General features: G+C 33.3%; 2 protein-coding genes across 2 annotated transcripts in view; one reads left to right on the forward strand and one right to left on the reverse strand.

Moving 5' to 3' along the window:
- Nucleotides 1-14,805, forward strand: part of LOC125070640 (dynein axonemal heavy chain 10) — a 59,459-nt gene extending 44,654 nt beyond the window's left edge. Inside the window, exons 70-90 of the mRNA XM_047680588.1 lie at nt 54-572; nt 674-821; nt 1,660-1,795; nt 2,423-2,577; nt 3,414-3,632; nt 3,712-3,876; nt 4,314-4,422; nt 5,592-5,755; nt 6,036-6,131; nt 7,024-7,202; nt 7,730-7,889; nt 8,218-8,419; nt 9,527-9,669; nt 9,829-9,987; nt 10,360-10,531; nt 11,075-11,206; nt 12,262-12,421; nt 12,644-12,863; nt 13,105-13,284; nt 14,241-14,387; nt 14,618-14,805. Coding sequence (XP_047536544.1) covers nt 54-572; nt 674-821; nt 1,660-1,795; nt 2,423-2,577; nt 3,414-3,632; nt 3,712-3,876; nt 4,314-4,422; nt 5,592-5,755; nt 6,036-6,131; nt 7,024-7,202; nt 7,730-7,889; nt 8,218-8,419; nt 9,527-9,669; nt 9,829-9,987; nt 10,360-10,531; nt 11,075-11,206; nt 12,262-12,421; nt 12,644-12,863; nt 13,105-13,284; nt 14,241-14,387; nt 14,618-14,764 — 3,712 coding nt within the window. The 3' untranslated portion in view covers nt 14,765-14,805. The remainder of the gene's footprint in view (nt 1-53; nt 573-673; nt 822-1,659; nt 1,796-2,422; nt 2,578-3,413; nt 3,633-3,711; nt 3,877-4,313; nt 4,423-5,591; nt 5,756-6,035; nt 6,132-7,023; nt 7,203-7,729; nt 7,890-8,217; nt 8,420-9,526; nt 9,670-9,828; nt 9,988-10,359; nt 10,532-11,074; nt 11,207-12,261; nt 12,422-12,643; nt 12,864-13,104; nt 13,285-14,240; nt 14,388-14,617) is intronic.
- Nucleotides 14,806-15,585: 780 nt separating this feature from the next.
- Nucleotides 15,586-16,712, reverse strand: LOC125070220 (probable Ufm1-specific protease 1). The gene is made up of 4 exons (XM_047679983.1): nt 16,586-16,712; nt 16,319-16,489; nt 16,033-16,242; nt 15,586-15,794 (listed from the first exon to the last, which is right to left on the reverse strand). The coding sequence occupies exons 1-4, from the start codon at nt 16,706-16,708 to the stop codon at nt 15,669-15,671; spliced, it is 630 nt and encodes a 209-aa protein (XP_047535939.1). The 5' UTR covers nt 16,709-16,712; the 3' UTR covers nt 15,586-15,668.
- Nucleotides 16,713-19,924: the final 3,212 nt, after the last annotated feature.

Here is a 19,924-nt window from a genome sequence, read left to right on the forward strand (position 1 = left end):
CAATTTCATTTTTTTAAATATCTTTTAATGAATGTATGTATCCACACTCTTAGGTATGGCCTCTTAAAATTTGTAATAGCAGTACTTGGTTACTGTGCAGTATACAAGGAAGTAAAACCTAAAAAGGATAAAGTAGAGTCATTAGAAAGGGAATATACTGAAGCTTGCAACTATTTAGCATCCCTGAACCGAGAAATTGATCGGCTGCAGCGAACTTTAGACGGGCTGAATAACAGATACGAAACGGCTATGTTAAGACGGCAGGAGCTGCAAGAAGAAACCGACATTATGATGCGTAGATTGGTCGCTGCGGACAAGCTTATGTCTGGTTTGTCGAGTGAACAAAAGCGATGGACAGAGGATTTAGCTGCTTTGTACGTGGAACAATCTAGACTTATTGGCAATTGCCTGTTGGCGTCCTCTTTTCTTTCCTACGCCGGGCCGTTCTCCTTCTCTTTCAGACAGACAATGTTGTATGAGGACTGGATGGGAGATGTTCTCGAAAAGGGAATTCCGCTTACTACCCCTTTTACAGTTGAAAGAAATTTGACGAATGAAGTTGAAATTAGTGGGTAAGATACACTTAGTTGATGTTTGAGTAATTTAAATTAATTAGAAGTAGTAATAATTTTACTTTTAAATTTTGTAATAACATATTTGTAAATATTTTCAGTTGGAATTCCGAAGGCTTGCCACCAGATGAATTATCAGTACAAAATGGAATCCTAACCACGAGAGCATCTCGATTTCCTCTATGTATCGATCCTCAGACTCAGGCTCTAACCTGGATCAAGAGGAAGGAGACTAAGAATAATCTTAAAGTAAAAGTTTATCCTAGAATAATCTATTTAAAATATATTTGGGTATAACTTGGAAGGTTAAATTTAGGCTGTCTGTGAAAAGAAAATAGTCATACTATTATAACTAGAATCTTTAATCTATGCCATTTTAGTTCGGTTTAAAGTTTGTACCCTTTTTCATATTCACTATATTTAAATGTAATATTACGTCTGAACACGCCCATTCTCAAAATACATTTATCCAATGAAAACGATAACAGTGGACTCCCGGTAATCCGGCCCCTGGCTAAACCGGCACCCCCTTTAATTCGACGTATCTATTATTATTGAATATATTTTTGACAATCTTTGCTAATTTAGATAATGCATGATTGAGTAGGTTACGACTTGTACGGACCACCACTATTGTACTCGATGCGTTTTTTGTTTTGATTCTGATTACTTAGTTTGAACTTGACCACATGTGATAGCTATCGCTTCTTTATACTTCAGAGTATAACATATAGAATCTTATTATTGGATATGTAATTTGTTGGATTACAAGGTCCTCTTTAGTAAAAAAATCCGGACTAGAGGGGATCTTAGATAGTTCTATATAATCCGACAAATTCAATAGTCCGACATTGCTCTGGAAAACTTTGTCGGATTAAGGGGGCCCACTATATTTGACTTCTTGAATTATTTGCTATCGAAAAATAAAAAAAAATACTTCCTTATAATAATTTTTGTTATATTATTTCCTTAAAATTTTAAAGAAGTCGATGAAGTCAAAGAGATTACCGATCACTTTTTCTGTTTTAGAAGTTTATTATTTAAACTATTCAAGATAATTTTCATTACAAAATGTTCCCAATGATAGGTGCTGTCGTTCAACGATCCACAATTTCTCCGTCACTTGGAGATGGCTATTAAGTACGGAATGCCGGTGTTATTCCAAGACGTTAACGAGTATATCGATCCGGTCGTGGATAACGTCTTGGAAAAGAATATCAAAGGTAAGTATTTTATTTAACCTTACGATTACAACCTCTTTTACTACTATTTTTACAATTTGTTTTACATATACAACAAATACACTTACAACAATACATCAAATAATATTTGAATTGTCCGTGCCGAGCTATCTTCACGGACAATTCAAATTAAAGCCAAATTTATCTTTATTTAATTTATTTATTATTATTATTTTTAATTTTAGTGTATGCAATGTCCAAATAAATGTTATTTATTTAAAAAGATAGATTTATAAATTACTAATAACTAACTAATTAAAATGTAGATATAGTAATATTCACTGGTATATATATCAATTGAAAATGTTCACAACATTTACAAAAAATTACTCAATAATAATATTTTTTTTCGATATTTCATTATATTTACCGTATACTTATACAGTTAATAGTAGATTGACTTTCCGAGACAAATTCGAAACGCGAAAATGATGTAAAATATTTTCTATATATATCCGGAGACATCTAATTGGAACTGATCAATTTCAGTATCAGATGCGATCTTCTCGATCACATATGATCGAAATAAAAGATCGCACTATACTATACTGTTCACTATTTTATGTTTATTAAAATAAATATTTATAATATTGATAAAATATCGTTTAGTCGAAAGCGGTCGCACGTTTGTGATGCTGGGCAGCACGGAAGTTGACTATGACCCAAACTTCCGCATGTACCTCACGACCAAACTCGCCAACCCACAGTTTAACCCGGCCGCCTACGCAAAGGCAGTTGTCATCAATTACACTGTCACTGTGCAAGTAAGGATATATATTTTGTACACCGAGATTAAAATAAAAGATAATTATGAATCAGGAAGATATTTAATATAAAAAAATGGTTAATTACATTTCATTTTTTGCATTAGCAGCCTGTAAATTTCCCACTGCTGGGCTAAAGGCCACCTCTCCCTTTGAAGAGAAGGCTTGGAGTATATTCCAACACGCTGCTCCAATGCGGGTTGGAGGAATACACATGTGGCAGAATTTCGTTGAAATTAGACACATGCAGGTTTCCTCACGATGTTTTCCTTCACCGCCAAGCACGAGATTAATTATAAACACAAATTAAGCACATGAAAATTCAGTGGTGCCTGCCTGGGTTTGAACCCGAAATCATCGGTTAAGATGCACGCGTTTTAACCACAGGGGGGCATCTCGGCTTTTTTTTTACATTTCATAGATAGTAACATTTATCACAATTTTAAAAAAGTATATGTGGTACACTAGTAATAGATAAGACTAATAGAATACTAATAGAGAAGCGAACACCAATACTAAATAATAATAATACCAATAATAATGTATACGCCTAAAATAAGATTGTAAGATTAAAATGAAAGTAAAAAACTTTTAAGCTATATAAAATTGCAATAATATAATAATAGTATGTATCTTTTTTTAATAATATAGTATCTATCTTTTTTTTTCAATACATATATCTAAATTTATTAAACAACTTAATATCGAAAAGGTGACGGAACTATACTATTGTAATAGTTTTTTACAAGACAAAAATTTAAAAACCTTACAAAACAGAACATGCTCTCATCATGCTCATTTTAACATTTTTGAAAATAAATTAAATTTATCACCAGGGCTTAGAAGACCAACTACTCAGTGTAGTGGTTCGCGCTGAACGAGCAGATCTCGAAGAGCAACGAGAGAGCCTCATCATTGAGACGAGCGCCAACAGGAGTTTGCTCTCAGGGCTTGAGGATTCACTGCTCAGGGAATTGGCAACTTCCACGGGTAACATGCTGGATAACGTGGAACTCGTTAATACGTTAGAGAACACGAAGTCTAAGGCCGCTGAAGTAAATAATAGCAATAAAAAATGGTAATTATTTCCTGTGACGTTTTTGATTGTATTTAATTTCCTTTTTTTGTACTTAGGTGATGGAAAAACTCCAATTAGCTGAAGCTACTACAAAAGATATTGAAAAATTGCGAGACGGCTACAGACCGGTCGCTAAGCGTGGTTCTATACTCTTTTTCGTGTTGTCGGACATGGCGAGCGTCAACAGCATGTATCAGTACTCCTTGTCTTCGTACCTTGACGTAAGTGAGGGACAAGTATATATAGCAACTACCATGAGTACTCCTAACAAGTACTCCTAAGAATAGTCTAAATTGAAATATTACAAGTTATAAGTGATTGTTTTTTTTTTTAGTTTTTCTGTATCGATAATTTATAAAACTATATTATATCCCTTCTCTACCCACAAATTCAGCTACTGAGTTCTTAAATTGTTTGTTCGTATTAGTTCGTGTGAATTGCCTAGATTTAAATAAAGGACTAACGTCTCCCACTTACATTCTCCATTGATTATGGCACTTTGTCTCCGGATTGTATATTTTAAATTGCATTTTAGTGTTTATATATTATACATTATATATACATATACAATTTGATTGCAAAATTAAATAAAAACTAACTAAAGTTTGAATATTTTACGGTTACAAGTATTATTGCAAGTGACACTTATACTTTCTAGGTGTTCTCCTTTTCGTTGCGTAAAGCGATGCCGAATGTGATATTGGCGAAACGATTGAAGAACATTATCGATATGTTGACAAAAAATGTGTACGATTATGGATGCACAGGTTTGTACGTAATATTCATAAAGTACATTTATTAACAAGCGGCGTAGCGTTCAAATACAAAGGCAAAGATAAGCTTTAGTAAAACGTAATCATGTTACATAAACATCCACTTAGGTTTTTATGGTAATTAACTTAAGATCGTTTTGAACGGGGTTGGAATAGGAAGTTGAACATATACTTGTCATTCATTTTTGTGAAATAATATCCCCCAAAATATTAAAGTTTATTAATATTTAACTACAGTAGAACCTCGATTATCCGAACTATCTGGGACTGAGACTAGTTCGGATAATCGAAATTTGGGTACTTTGTGACAAGATCAAACAAAAACAACACCTTTTCACATAAATACAGTACAATTTATTAAAATTTTACATACATATTAAAATATAAAACGTTGTAATATAAAATATCTAACAAAATTCAAATGCTATATTTATATTACTTTTTTTATAAAATCGTCAATTCTTAATTGACGAACGGCTGCAACGCGCCAACGTTCGGATAAACCAAGCCAGCGTTCGGATAATTGAGCGTTCGAATAATCAAAGTTCTACTGTATAACGTTAAAAGGGTAGTAAAATGAATATTTTTATTGTTACATTTTATTCATACTAGTGGGTCTAAGCGTCGCGCTTATTCAACAGATTTTTAGGAATTTCGAAACCTTTATGGATAGGTTTTGTTTTGATTAAATTTCATTGTAAACTGACGACGTCTGTTCGCACGTTTTACATTTTTTTTTTTATTTAATACAGCTATAGCGCCGCTCTCTACCCGGCCAGTAACTTTTTTCCACTATCTAAAATTAATTATTAGTTATATCGTAACTATTCGATAAATCGCAATGAAGAATCCTCTTTAACTTTTTGTACATCTACGACTGAAGTTGTTCAAAATAATGCCATAACCGATCAGCTATCGTCCCATAATCACTGGGAGAAAAATCGGCTTTAGCTATTAATAGATAAGATTAAATAGAGAATTTGTTGAAATAATTGTAGCGGTCGTCTCATAATATACTCAAAAGGTCATTTTTTAAAGATATGTTTGTATGCTGTTTCTAAAAATGGAACATAATTGAAACCTTTATAATGTACATTTTTGGTTGAAACAGTTTTTTTTTTAATATTTTTATTAAATCTAGTAGTTGTTGGTGTTTTTTACAGGAATTTTCGAAAGACACAAGTTACTATTCTCCTTCCAAATGGATATAAAGCTAGAACAAAGCGAGGGTAACGTTAGTCAAATTGAATTGGATTTCTTCATTAAGGGTAACATTTCCTTGGAAAAGGCCTCCAGAGCTTGTCCTGCTACTTGGATACCATCACAGGTATTCACTTACAATTTTCCACTGAAAACCATGCAGTTTCTTATGTCAAAAATAACATATATAAACAAAATAAATATCTAAAACTAATACTTTCTGTGTGGTACCAACTTCAAAGGGCTTGCAAACCCCGTTTATTAATTATTCTACCACCAAACGTCTCTAATAATAGCGTTTTGCTTATGTTGCACTGTTACACGAAATCTTTAAACGCTTAATATTCTTCTCAACACAAACAACACGCTATGAAACGTAATTTATTTTATTTCAAACATTGTTACAGGGTTGGCAAGACATTATGAAACTAAGTGCAGACTTCTCCGAGACATTCGGTGAATTACCAGACCATATAACTAGAGGCCTTGAGAAGTGGCAAGCGGTAAGTTCGTCGCAAGACTTACTCAAAATGAAAATTGCTACATCTTGTTAATGTTATGAACAAAGTGCATTATTCTAAAAACACTGCTGAGGCATCATAAAGGTACCTCTACAGTTTCTAGCTAGTACTTTTAGAGTGATACTCTTAAGTGTCTGGGTGAGGTACGCGCCTTATTACTTTTATAAATAATAATTCGACCACCTAACAGACACAGACCCAGTACATTACAGACATAAGAGACATTCACTCACTCTCACTCATTCTTCTACCTGAAAAAATGAATGAATCGACAAAATGTATGGAAAAGTATCGTTTCCGGATAGACATTCTAATTGACGCTGTAAGAAGTGCTTTATCATAAAGTACAGTGCTTTGTATGTAACCACGTACGTGACAGCTTTGTGAACCTTTTTTAAAAAAATATACCTATATCATGCTATTTATGGAAATCGCTACTTTCATTATGAGTTATGACGATGCTAAAATAAAAATTAAACTTTTAATAAAAGGTTTACTTCAGTAAATATGATATAGAAATGTCTACATAATTGCTTTTAAGTGGTTAAGTACTAATTAATTCTACAGGCTCTATGTTATTACTACTGGGTGTATGAGCTTGTATTAACGCTATTGTTCTCTCGAAAGTTGGATATGAAAACAATTTTAGTTTAACCCAAGGGAATGTTTTCGCTCGCTGCAATAAAAAAAAAATCCTTACTTCGAGCTCATCCTTTTAGCAAATTGCTAAATTGTTATTTAATATTTTTAATTCCCAATTCTCACTTACTAAATAAGTAATAAGCATAATGTGATTTATAATTATACCCAAAAATGTATATCATTCTCAAAGAATGACGATCTCATTAGTTAAATCAAATAAAATTATTTGCAGTGGTTCGACAGCGACACGCCGGAGTCGTCGGAGATTCCGGACGGATACCGTGAGAAGCTGAATCCTTTTGAGTTACTGATGATACTGCGTTGCTTCCGTGTAGACCGCATCTACCGCGCACTTACTGACTACATCACTACCACAATGGGCGAAGACTACATCACACCACCAGTTATCAGGTCATAACAAATAACTAAAGATACAATGAACCTGTGCTTGCGCAAACAAAAAACAGAACTCGTAATACGTCCTACGTAGTTGGCTAATCTCATCATGTCCTGCGTAATCGGTTTGTTCTTCATTCGCGCAAAAACTGAGAAATCGATTGACGTGATGTATAAAGATATAAATGTTATTATTGCAAACCTCCCCAAAAACTCCTTCAAATAGCATATATGGACAATTCAACTAACCACTGTAATTTTAATGTAATTTTATCACAATCGAATCGAAACGAAATCGTTGCCCTTTACTCTGTTTCATATTCTACTAGCACAACGATCCAGTTGCCGTTCGGTCGAAGTTGCATCGGAATTCTTTTAACATAGTAGATTTTTCTGTATTTGGTTACCGTTTAGGAAAAACTTTTATCACAGGCGTATAATAATATTTACCTCTAGTCTTGTCACATTTACGGAACTATAAGATTTCAGATTTATACCTTTTATTCAAACTGTATCATTACTTGTATAACAACAACAAACAGTCTTGACATGATCTACGAGCAAACGACGCCGTACACGCCGGTGGTGTTCATCCTCAGCCCCGGTTCTGACCCAACAGCTGACCTTATGAAGCTGGCAGATCGCTGTGGTTTCGGTGGTGGCAAGTTCAAGTACCTCTCGCTCGGACAAGGACAGGAAGGGGTGAGGACGATGCCATTTTTTTTATTAAAGTTAGGTTTAGGCATTCATGCAAATAAGTGGTAACATAGACAGCCTAACATTGTTCCAAATCTTCAATGCGGAGCCAAACTTGGGAACTAAGCCTTTTTGTACCATGTAATTCACTGGTCACTCACCTTTTAAGCCGGAACAGAACAATTACCAGATATTGATGTATGCCGATAGAATATGTGCAGTATCAAATATTTTTTTATGGACATTGTAATATAATTTTTCGCTTCACTATAATGTTTCGTACGCTTCATCTGCCTTTTGTTTTATAATCTGAGTGGGTAGAAATTATTTCCAGGCCGCACTGTCTCTATTAGAAGGGGCAATTTCTCATGGGCAATGGTTGATTTTGCAAAATTGCCATCTATTGGTATCGTTTTTGAGAGAACTGGAGAAACAGCTAGAAATGATGACGAAGCCTCATCCCGAATACCGACTCTGGCTGACTACCGACCCCACGCCCACCTTCCCTATTGGTATACTGCAGCGATCACTTAAAGGTAAATTAGGTATATGATAAATATAATAATAATGAATGCTCAGAGGAACTATTCTCCCTTATTCCTGCTTCCCCTTTCCTTCACAAGTCCACGCGTGCTGGTTCTCGATGTCACCGCCTAACTGTGACATCAATTCCATCGCGTACAAAGAAATTTGGCAACTCTTTTCTTTGTCGCACTTCCAAAACATGGAATTCTTTACCAGCGCACGTATTCCCCTCCTCTTATGACCTGGGTTCCTTCAAGCGAGGCGTGAAGAGGCATCTTGCGGGCCGGCAAGGCGGGGGCGGCTAGAGCAGATCACCTTTCCCAACTGCACTAGCCGTCGTCGCGTTTGGACTCTACTACCACTTACCATCAGGTGGAGCAGAGTCATTTGCCCTCCCGGGCAATAAAAAAAAAAAAAAAAAATATGCTTATTGTAATGCGTATAAATTATATGAAAACAGTATACTACAATATTTACAATATCATTAGAAAAATATATTATCAAAAACGTTATTTATAAACTTTAAATTGCTGTGGTATCGGTAACTATGCAAATAGGAAGTCTATCGATTAGTTATTAATAGATAAATAGAAATAAATATGTACTACAATAAAACAGGCTCACATAAGAACTTTAAATAGTCGGGTCACACGATTAAATTGAATGTAAAGCTATCGTTATTTGGATATGTAAATTCTACAAAAAATAAACGACATGAGATTTATTTTATTTAGTTCCTCTTTTTTAAACTAAATAATGTTAACAAGTTTATATTGCTTGTTAAATTTAAATCAAGTATGTATACGTACTTCACACATTTTAATCACCTTTGATCTGTTGTTAATTTTTGTAGTCAGCGTTTTCATGTTTCATTAAGATAAATAAGATTTAAATTTATTCCAAACTGTTCCAATACAAAATGTGTTGGCAAGGAAAAGCTTAGAAACTTTTTCCTTAGTATTATTTTATAAATAATAATTTGTTCAAGCACGTGCAGGTTTTCTCACGGTACCCCATAGAACTTGCATATTTTAGCTTAGATCCACGTAGCACACGTGGATTTAAAGCATCGCTTTGAATATTCCGCATATTAATAACAGTTACTGATTGATTTCCAGTTGTAACAGAACCACCAAACGGTCTGAAACTAAATTTGCGCAACACATACTTCAAGATGCGCGCTCACGCACTAGAGGAGTGCGACCACCCGCAGTTCAGGAAACTAGTTTACGTTCTTGCGTTTTTCCACGCCGTCGTTCAAGTACGGAAAACCTTATGATATATAAGCTTTTTTGAGTTTGCTTAGAAAAAATCACTGCAAAAATACCATCCTTGTGAATATAATTAATTTAGTATAAATGCTTAATTTGTAAAACTAGAATTGAAATAGAAGATTGAGGTTGAAAATTGAATGTTCCAGGAGCGCCGCAAATACGACAAGATTGGTTGGAACATCGCCTATGACTTCAGCGAGTCTGATTTTGTAGTCTGTATGCAGATTCTGCAGTGCTACCTCGAACGCTGTCATGCAGCCCACGGACCTGTGCCGTGGGCCACGCTCAAGTACCTTTTCGGGGAAGTAAGTCGCGACCAATGCTAGAGTCAAAATGCTCACAAAAGTAATAAATATTATAATAATTAATAAATACGCTTAAATCAATTTCATATAGTATAAAATAGACTTAAGTATATTCATTTATTTTGCGAATGTAGAAGTGGGAATAGAAAAAAATTGCAATGTTATACTTAGATACATTGCGTTGTAAGTTAGCACAAAAACAAAAAGTATCATTTTTATTTAATTAATAAAGTAAAACATTTTTGTTGCTACCTTTTATATTTTATATAAAGCTTTTACAGAGACATTATTTTAAGCATTACAACTTTTGCAAAGAATAATTTAATTCAACTGGGTACACTTGCTTACACTTTAATTAATAATAAATTTCAGGTGATGTACGGTGGTCGTGTGATAGACGACTTTGACAGAAGAGTCGTAAAAACCTATATGGACGAGTACCTCGGTGACTTCCTGTTCGATAAGTTCCAGCCTTTCCACTTCTACCACGATGCTACATTCGACTACGTCATACCGCCGGACGGTGAACGAGAGGAATACATTGGTTAATTTAAATAAACATTACGATTTTTACACAAGTTTGTATTAACTACTCTGGCTAAACAGTGGGTCAATTTTAAACCAATTTCACCAATCTGAATGAGCCGAATTTTTTGTTACTGGTGATACTACAGACATTTACATCCGAAGCGTAGGTAGTACCTTTTTTAACACCATTAAGGTTTTTGTTCTATAACAAGGAACTGCATTAAGAAATATTTAAATGTTAAATGGAATTTAGATAATAAATAAATAAATGTTGGACAAAATCACATACATTACTCTGATCCCAATGTAAGTAGCTAAAGCACTTGTGTTATGGAAAACCGGTGTACACACTACTCGACCACCGAGGTCGTCTAAAGATTGTGTAGCCTGATTAAATTATGCCCAGACACTTTTTAATTTAGTTGCAAGAACAACACCGACTAATTTATCTTAACAAGATAAAAAGATAACAAACAACTTTTATATTAAATATATTTTTTATCCAACATTAAATTATATAACAATTTCTTAATTTTAAGTCTGATATATTTTTTACTAGATTTTATCGATGTACTGCCGCTCGCAAACACGCCGGAAGTGTTCGGTTTGCATCCGAATGCAGAGATCGGTTACTTCAGCCAAGCTGTTCGTGAAATGTGGGCACATCTCATCGAGCTGCAGCCGCAGACCAGTGAGTCCTAAGCTATTAAAAAAATATAAATTTCAACGTAGTAAAACAAAGTCGTTTCCCGCTGTCTGTACGTTTAGATCTTTTTAACTACGCAACGGATATTAATGCGATTTCATCAATAAATAGAATGATTAAAGATAAAAGTTTATATGTACAATACATTCATATTATCATAATTACATAGTATAATACAAAGTCGCTTACCGCTGTCGTCCCTATGTACGCTTTTTTATATTACATTAGCAGCCTTTTAATTTCCCACTGCTGGGCTAAGCTAAGGCCTCCTCTCACTTTGAGGAGAAGGTTTGGACCATATTCCACCACGCTGCTCCAATGCGCGTTGTTGGAATACACGTGTGGCAGAATTTCGCTGAAATTAGACACGTGCAGGTTTTCTCGCGATGTTTTTCTTCAACGCCGAGCACGAGATGAATTATAAACACAAATTAAGCACATGAAAATTCAGTGGTGCCTGCCTGGGTTTGGGCCAACCACTGGGCTATCTCGGCTCTTGTCATGTATGCTTATATCTTTAAAATTACATAATGGATATTGATGCGGTTATATTGTTTGGTTAATGGGTATTTCTTTTACTTTTTACGTTGTTTTTCATGCCGCTAGCGAGTGTATTCGGTAAGTACAAGAACACATTCGTTTCGATACTTTTATTGACAAGACTGCACCAATAACAATCTTTATCTTACATTGATCACTTACAATGAATAATAATAAAATAAACATAATTTTCGGCATAGTGATATAAGGTTACAAATGTGCCTCTTTCATATAATGTTATATAAAATAACTTTATATATCTTCACTCCATGTCTATTTGTTTTTTTTTTATATTATTATTATTTATTTATAATTTGAAATATATTGTATTTTATGTAATTTAATAAATATAACGTTTTTTTTGTCCGACGCTACAAGTGGAGTCTAGTGGTGAGTGGGTTTTAGTACTCTTTTTTTCTGCCTACCAGTATGGATTGTAAATTTTTAGATCATGTCGTATTAGAGCATCGATAACATTTCTTTTATTTTTTATAAATCAGGTGAAGGTGGTGGCTTGATGAGTCGAGACGAGTTCATCGACTCTATCGCGGTGGACATCCTCTCCAAACTTCCACCGCTCTACGAGATCTGGCGCGTGCGCAAACAGTTTGAGATGAACATCACGCCCACTGTTGTAGTACTTCTACAGGAACTCGAAAGGTTGATAACCAAACTCTCAAAGTAGATTTTTTATCTAATAACGTTTTTGAACTCTATTAAGCACTTACAACACCTCTTTTTCCTTTCCGTCCTTTTGTATGTAGAAAAAACGCTGGCCCATACAAATCCACGAACCCAATACAAACGTACAAACGTCTCAACTTTTTACGATTATTCTTATATAAAATTAGTAAACTAAATAAAACTTATGTGCTTTATCAGATTTAATCGGCTTATAAGTAAGCTGCTAAGCACGCTAAGTCAACTACGCAAAGCGCTTGCGGGCGAGATCGGCATGGACGCAGTACTCGATAACGTCTCGAACAGCTTGTTCAACGGACAGCTACCGTTCGTGTGGCGCGGCCTTGCACCCGACACGAGAAAGGGACTCGGCGGTTGGATAGATCACTTCATGGCGCGCACCAAACAGTACTCCGACTGGGTTCGTTGATCAATCGTATTATTGAATTAAATCAAGGCACGCAAGCCTTATCGGATATACTTACCCAATTAAATACCCTACTCTTTAGAAAAAGTATTCAAACGAGTTTTCCACAGTTTAGTGTTCAGTTATCAAATGTACGTAATATTTCTACTACAAGATAGATTGCAATATATTTTTCGACAATACCCTTTACCAAAAATATCCCATTTTTTCGTGTGTAAATAAAATCCATGACCAGGCGACCATGGAGGAGCCGGTGGTTATCTGGCTGTCCGGGCTGCACATCCCCGAGTCGTACCTGATCGCGCACATCCAGGCGGCGTGTCGCGCCAGCGCGCGCGCCCTCGACCGCGCCTCGCAGTACACGCGCGTCACCGTGCACACCACGCCCGACGACATCGAGGAACGCCCGCAAACTGTAAGCGCCCTCCACTTTTGTTCAGCTTTAAGAACATTAAGCGGTTGTTTGAAATTCATAATTTTTGATCAACTTTCGCTATGTTGCATGCTTTATCTTCCGTTGTTGGTTTTGCAGTATGCTTTAGTACAATGTTTTTAGTATAAAATTGATAAATACCTATAGACCGGGAGATGATGACAGAAAATACTAGGTCATTTGTACCAATATGGCGGTTCTTCAGGGGTCTAATTACGTAAAGGCAAAAAGGAAATGATGGTCATAGCGCTCGCACCGGCGGCCCAATCGCGTGGGCGGTAATAGAACGCATCGGATAAATAACGAGTGTCAAACGATTTGTTCCACAAAAATGCTTGTATTTTCAGATAGTCGAAAAAAAGAAGTAGGCGGTAGCGTAATGCCATACTTCTCGTATGTGACTTACAGCCCGCCATACCGACGCGAATACATTAATTTAAATAAAACAATTCAACCATTTGTACCAGGCTAATTTTTGCATTGCTAATCATCGTCGAGTAGCCATTCACGAAAATCACCTTGCCATACTTTTCCGACAGTTCCCAATGGCCGCCATACCACTGCAAAGGAGTATTTTTTTTCGCTAAACGATTTGTACCAGTATTGCATTTGAATTTTTGGAAAGTATTTGGCAAAATGTGACCGTTATTATTTTTCCCATACATCTAGTAGGGGGAAAAAGTGCTGCCATACGTGAAATACTTATTTATTTGACACGTTTTAAAAATACGACTGTAAAATACGTATTTTTTTTACATCATGGCATCATTGTATTCTCGACATTTGGATGAAATTGTACGTAAAAAAAAATATTACAGATTGTAAACATGGGGCTGGCTATCGTGTTAGACACATTTATAACTATGATACCGATAATTAAAAAAAACCTTCTAATAAACTTATTAATTTATTCAAAATACATATGTATAACATTCCAGGGCTGCTATGTTCGTGGGTTATACTTGGAGGGCGCCCGTTGGGACTTGGAAGACGGTTGCCTTAGAAGATCACATCCTAAGGTGCTGATCACCGAGTTGCCCATCATGTACATCATACCCATTGAAGCGCACAAGCTCAAGTTGCAGGTTATTTACATTTTTTCCCCTTAAATTTTTTGCTTTTTTTATTACTAATAATATTTTTATTTTAAAAGACTTCATATATAATATGAAGAATAATATTTTTGAAATATTTTATAATATTTTAAATCTTTCTAGTTATCAGTGTTCAGTCCTGATATTATATAAAATGTATAAATTTTTTTTTATTTTATTAACCCAAATAATTTTACAATGAAAGTATTTCAATTTGTCAGAACACATTACGCACTCCAGTTTACACGACGTCTTCTCGCCGTGACGCCATGGGAGTGGGTCTTGTTTTCGAATCTGATCTCTGGACCACGGAACACTGCAGCCATTGGATCTTGCAAGGAGTCTGCCTTGTTATGAACACTGATTGATACGAAATTCTAATAAATACTGACGTTTTAAGGTTAAAAAAGTCTACAGCAACTATATAATTTGATTCCCAACCACTCCATCATGAATTGGGTGAGAAACAACGTGCATTGAAATGAAAACAAATTATTATTATTATTATTATAATTTTTGTCATTTTAATTCTTATCTTTAACATGTAAAAATACATGTTGTGGTTAAAATGAGTAAATTATCTTCATTCTTAATTAACATATAAAAGTACATATTATTCTAACATTCTAATTTTAATAAGCAGTCTTAGTTGTATAATTTAATGTTATTATTAAAAATAATTAAGTTTCCGAATAATAATTTACGCTAGAGTGAGATATTATTTTTAATTTTTAGTTAATGAAAGAATAAAGACTGACTTTTACACAATAATATTGTCTTATTTTGCCGTTTTTGTATTGGTTTAGTATGTATGTAATATTTACATTGAATTAAAAGTAATGTTAATAAGCCTGTAAATTACCCATTACTGGGCTGAAATTTCCCCTAGCTTTAAGGTTTGAATGTTAATCTACTATGCTGCTTCAATATAGGTTAGTGGATACACATGTGACATCATTTCATTGAAATTAGATGCACAGTTTTCCTTCATTGCCGAGTCTGGGATGAGTTATGAACAAAAAAAAACATATGAAAATTTAGTAGTGCTTGCCCTAGTTTGTACCCACGATTATTTAATGAGATCTACACATTGTTACCACTTGGCCATCTCTGCTGTGTCTGTAGAAATTAAATGTTGTCTAATAAGAATAACAGTAGATATAATAAACTCACAAATAATAAGCTGACAAAATGTATACATTTTATTTATTAAAATCACAAGTTTGCAATAAATTGCTCCGTCTTTAAGATTTATGTCAATTTACATTTAGCTTATGCTTGTGGCAAACATAAGTTATAAAATGACATGCTCAGAAAATCTTTTATAGGTTGCCATTTTACCCAGCCCTTGTTTTGCAAGAAATCTTTTGATGGCTCCTTACCAACATAATGTGGATCCTAGAAAGTAATAACACAATGAAATTGTTAAAATGTAAATACTTCATGATTCTATTATATTTTCTACAAATAATATAATATTTTAATTAGCATACAGACTAACTCAACCACAAATGCATTAAACTTTTTTAATTCATAACTATTATTAAAGAAATAGCTATTTAAACAAATAATATATGAGTACTACAGTGATTGGTTGCAATCAATTATAATTATTAATATCTATTAATAATCTTACCACAATTAATAAGCTAGAATTTACACCATCTATGTGCACACCCATTATGCCCTTTGATGAACAGTCAACATCACCTCCCATCATAATGGGGCTACCAAATTTTTCAAAATGGTTCTTCAAATTGTCTACTATATTTTCTAAGTTATCACCCTTATTGACATGAAGTATTTTACATGGCACATCATAAACTTTATCTATGACAAGACAAACCTTTAACAAATAAAATATTAATTAATTATTTATGTATTAAAGCTATTTAAATAGCCAATACGATTTTTTTAATTACCTCAAAACTGCCAATCCACTGCCTGGAATTTAAAAAAGAATGTGGTTTGTCTTGCATTTCAACTAAAATTTCCTGAATGTCTCTAATACTCGGCACATCGATAGAATTATTGTAATTCAGTTTCATCCAGGAACATATTGTTTGTAACGTTCTATACCCGCATCCCCAACCCTGAAAAATATTTTACAATAGTCTTAGTGCTTTATAACAACACTGGTTTAACATGGTTTATAAATACTTCATATATAATTGGTTATATTTACTTACCCTGTCATCAAAACCATCACATAAATAATGATAATATTCATAATTTCCGCTAACAAAATAACAATTTGTAGCAAAATTTAGATGGATACCTTCGTGAACATTTGTTGCAAGTTGAGGTGACATTTTATCTTTTTCTCTCGTACTTCTGTGTAGAGTTGTCAAACACCTGATATTATACAGCCATCCAATTCAATGTTTTTTACAAACTACAAATTAACGTTTTTAATCTAATTATTTTTGTAACAGAAGTTTTTTTTTATTTACTTTCTTGTTTTCCTACAACACATAACAAATAACCTAGTAATAATTTCATAAAAAAAAAATATAAGTTGTATTTTGTATGTATGTTTTTATTTTTCGTACAAAAGACTATTCTTGGTACTTCACATACCAATTATTGTTACCTCCATATAAAAATATTTTGGTAATTAAATACAGTTAAGATTTATTATAAATAATTTTGCTTTTCGTTTCGATACCATTAATCCAAAATAACAGAATGGATATATATTGTTTATAACTCTGTTTGATTTATTTTATTTTTTTCTAATCCAAGAGACTTTGCGATAAAAGGTTGGAAATCCCTGACTGTTCTAAGAAATTCAAAAGCAATTGAATAATATTTATTTTAAGAATGCATCAGTCATAAAAAATGACCAATCCTAACGATAAGTATTTACTAAGTAGATGTTAAGTTTTTGCTAGCTAATTCTCAAAAAAAATAAAATTGTAAATGCATTCGGGTGATGTCATTAAAAGCAATGAAATAGATGAGGAAAATGTTATTAAAATTTCGTTTTAATTAGGATTTTCCTATATTGAGTTTATCGGAAATGTATTTACTATTATTACGAACAATGCTAATACAAGCATCACGCGATGCGTAAGAATTATATATACAATCAAGTATGAGTGGCTAGAAAATAAGTAGAATTGCTCCTTTTAACCGATTTCAAAAAAGGAGGAGGTTCTCGCTTAATGATCCTATTTTAATTTCGTAAAGGCCTGACGATGAGTTTCGGAGACAAAAGACACTTCAATAAATAGCGGCAATTCAACCACAATTGTTGTTATTATTATTGCTACTCGTAGAGCGTTGTAGTCGGTTTTTTATGTTTTTCTTTAAATTATTTACTTCTAATATAATATAGATGTATTGGGAAATCAATCTTTGGATAATTATTATTATGCTTTGGTATGAAAGTTACCAAAGTACCAATTCGAGAAATAATTTTAGGTCGTCTCGTTTTAATTATATGTCGTTCCATATAAAGGCTTGATAGGGATGTTAGTTGTGACACGTCTGTCTACTGGAAACGGATGCGTTTGCCGTTTCACATCCCGTGTACCTTAGGTGCAAATTTCATATTTTGAAACTATTTTAGATAGAATAATATTTTGCTCATAATATTGTGTATACTTATTTCTAACAGCAACCCTTTAAGGATTGCTATTGACAACTAATTTTTCACTATTGTTAATTCTAGCTTATTAGTTGTAAAAAAATGTAATTTAGTCAAGCTGAAAATTAAGTTAAAAACTAAAATTATTATACCATACAAAATTCAGTTGTATAATTTAAGCCAGATTGATTTTGTCTCGTGAGAAATTCATAAAATCTGTAATGAGAGCGTTTAATATTATTTCTGTGAATATATGTATTTTCAAGTACGTCTTTTTAAACCTAAATTTAACGTATTTTTATTCTAATGTATTATATTGTAAAATATTTTTAAGTTAACAACCAATTTATTTTTGGAATTACATTCAATAGTGGAAACCAACTTATATAGCCTATTCCAATGGAAGTAGGAATAAAGATAAACAAACCTTAGATTTACGTATTTCATGCGATTCGCTAATAACTCCTATATTGTGCATTACTAAGAGTTTATGATTAATACTTATATCTTATTTTCAATTTAATTTTACCACCAAAATTCAGATAAAAGTCGTCGACGTTCAAAACGCCATATTTTCGCAAATCCATAGTGAATATGGAAGATTAATCAATCGCGTAAATTTTCTGCCAAATTTTGTTTATTTTACTTTTCTCCTCTTATGGGTGGAAGTACATATACACTATGTATATGTACTTTATTGGTCATGTAAAAATGATTAGTATTTATTACAGCATCAATGTCTATGCGTGTTGGTGACCTACTACTATCAGGCGCCCCATTTACCCGCCCGCTAACCTATATCATAAAAAAATAATCAGCCCTAAACCACATCTATATCTACGTCTTAATCTCGTTATTTTTAATTCGTTTTACGATAACAGCTAGCTATATTATATAGGAATAGGAAAGGTTTACGCTGAATAATTCTTTTTTAATAATTACCTGCGTACATAAATAATTAATAAATGGTTAATGCGCCAAATAACTTAACAACAATGACACATCGACGTACTTATGTTTTTTTAAAACTCGAAGAAAAATAACGTTTAGTTTGTAATAGCTATGATGTATCTACATAATGACGTTCGATGAGATGCTAACAGGTTTATAGAGAGATTGATAAAAAAGGATATAAAATAATGTCATTTATAATAAATAGTGTCTGCCCAAAGCCGGTCCAATTAGTCTCTTATATTATTTTAAAATGCCTCCAATGCTATATAACATTGAAACTCATATACAAATATTTAAAGCATTAGTTTTAAAATAAATCCCACTCGTGTGATTACCTGACCTTCACCCCAACGCCTTGACCATTGGTAGATTATATTGCCTCACAATATCTCGTCTGTTATCGACATTACGATATTTTTACGGCTGTGAATTAACGATACTATTACCTAACCGTTTCATATAATAGTTTGCTTATACAGAGTTAGAAAGCTTAACTTCTATTCAAATATATATTTAAAGACATTTGTCATCAGTCATGCTAAAATTATGAAGATATAGGTACGTAATGACATAAGTTTTGGTAGATTCTTTTTTCAAGATTTCCAAAACTACTAATTCGATTATTATGAATATCATTAATATATATCATTTTAGAAATAATAGGCCATATCGTATATATTACTTATTTTATAGGTCATCGTTCTCGAAGAAAATTGATCGGAGCGAACGCTACTAACACTAAGTGCGGTACATAAAAATATTCTATGTAAAATTAGATTTTGTCTTAGATTTCTATAGAAAAACCCGTGGCATAATATTATCTTGTATCAAAAAGTCACAGTACGTAATGTTTATGATTTAGAAAAAATTTGATAAATAAATGATTTTGGTTCAATTAGTTCAGGATGAATAGGGTTAAAAAATCAAGATTGTCACAACAATAATCAGAAGTGTTCCGTAAAAAAAGTGGTGCTTTGTGGTG

The sequence above is a fragment of the Vanessa atalanta genome, chromosome 17 (genome assembly GCF_905147765.1).
Source record: "Vanessa atalanta chromosome 17, ilVanAtal1.2, whole genome shotgun sequence".
In the NCBI taxonomy this organism is placed as follows: Eukaryota; Metazoa; Arthropoda; class Insecta; order Lepidoptera; family Nymphalidae; genus Vanessa; species Vanessa atalanta.

Coding starts and splice junctions, on each gene's coding strand:
- LOC125070220 (XM_047679983.1), bottom strand. CDS start 16,708: ATGTCACCTCAACTTGCAACAAATGTTCACGAAGGTATCCATCTAAAT. Junction 16,490..16,585: donor GTGATGGTTTTGATGACAGG/GTAAGTAAATAT, acceptor AATATTTTTCAG/GGTTGGGGATGCGGGTATAG. Junction 16,243..16,318: donor AGTGGATTGGCAGTTTTGAG/GTAATTAAAAAA, acceptor TATTTGTTAAAG/GTTTGTCTTGTCATAGATAA.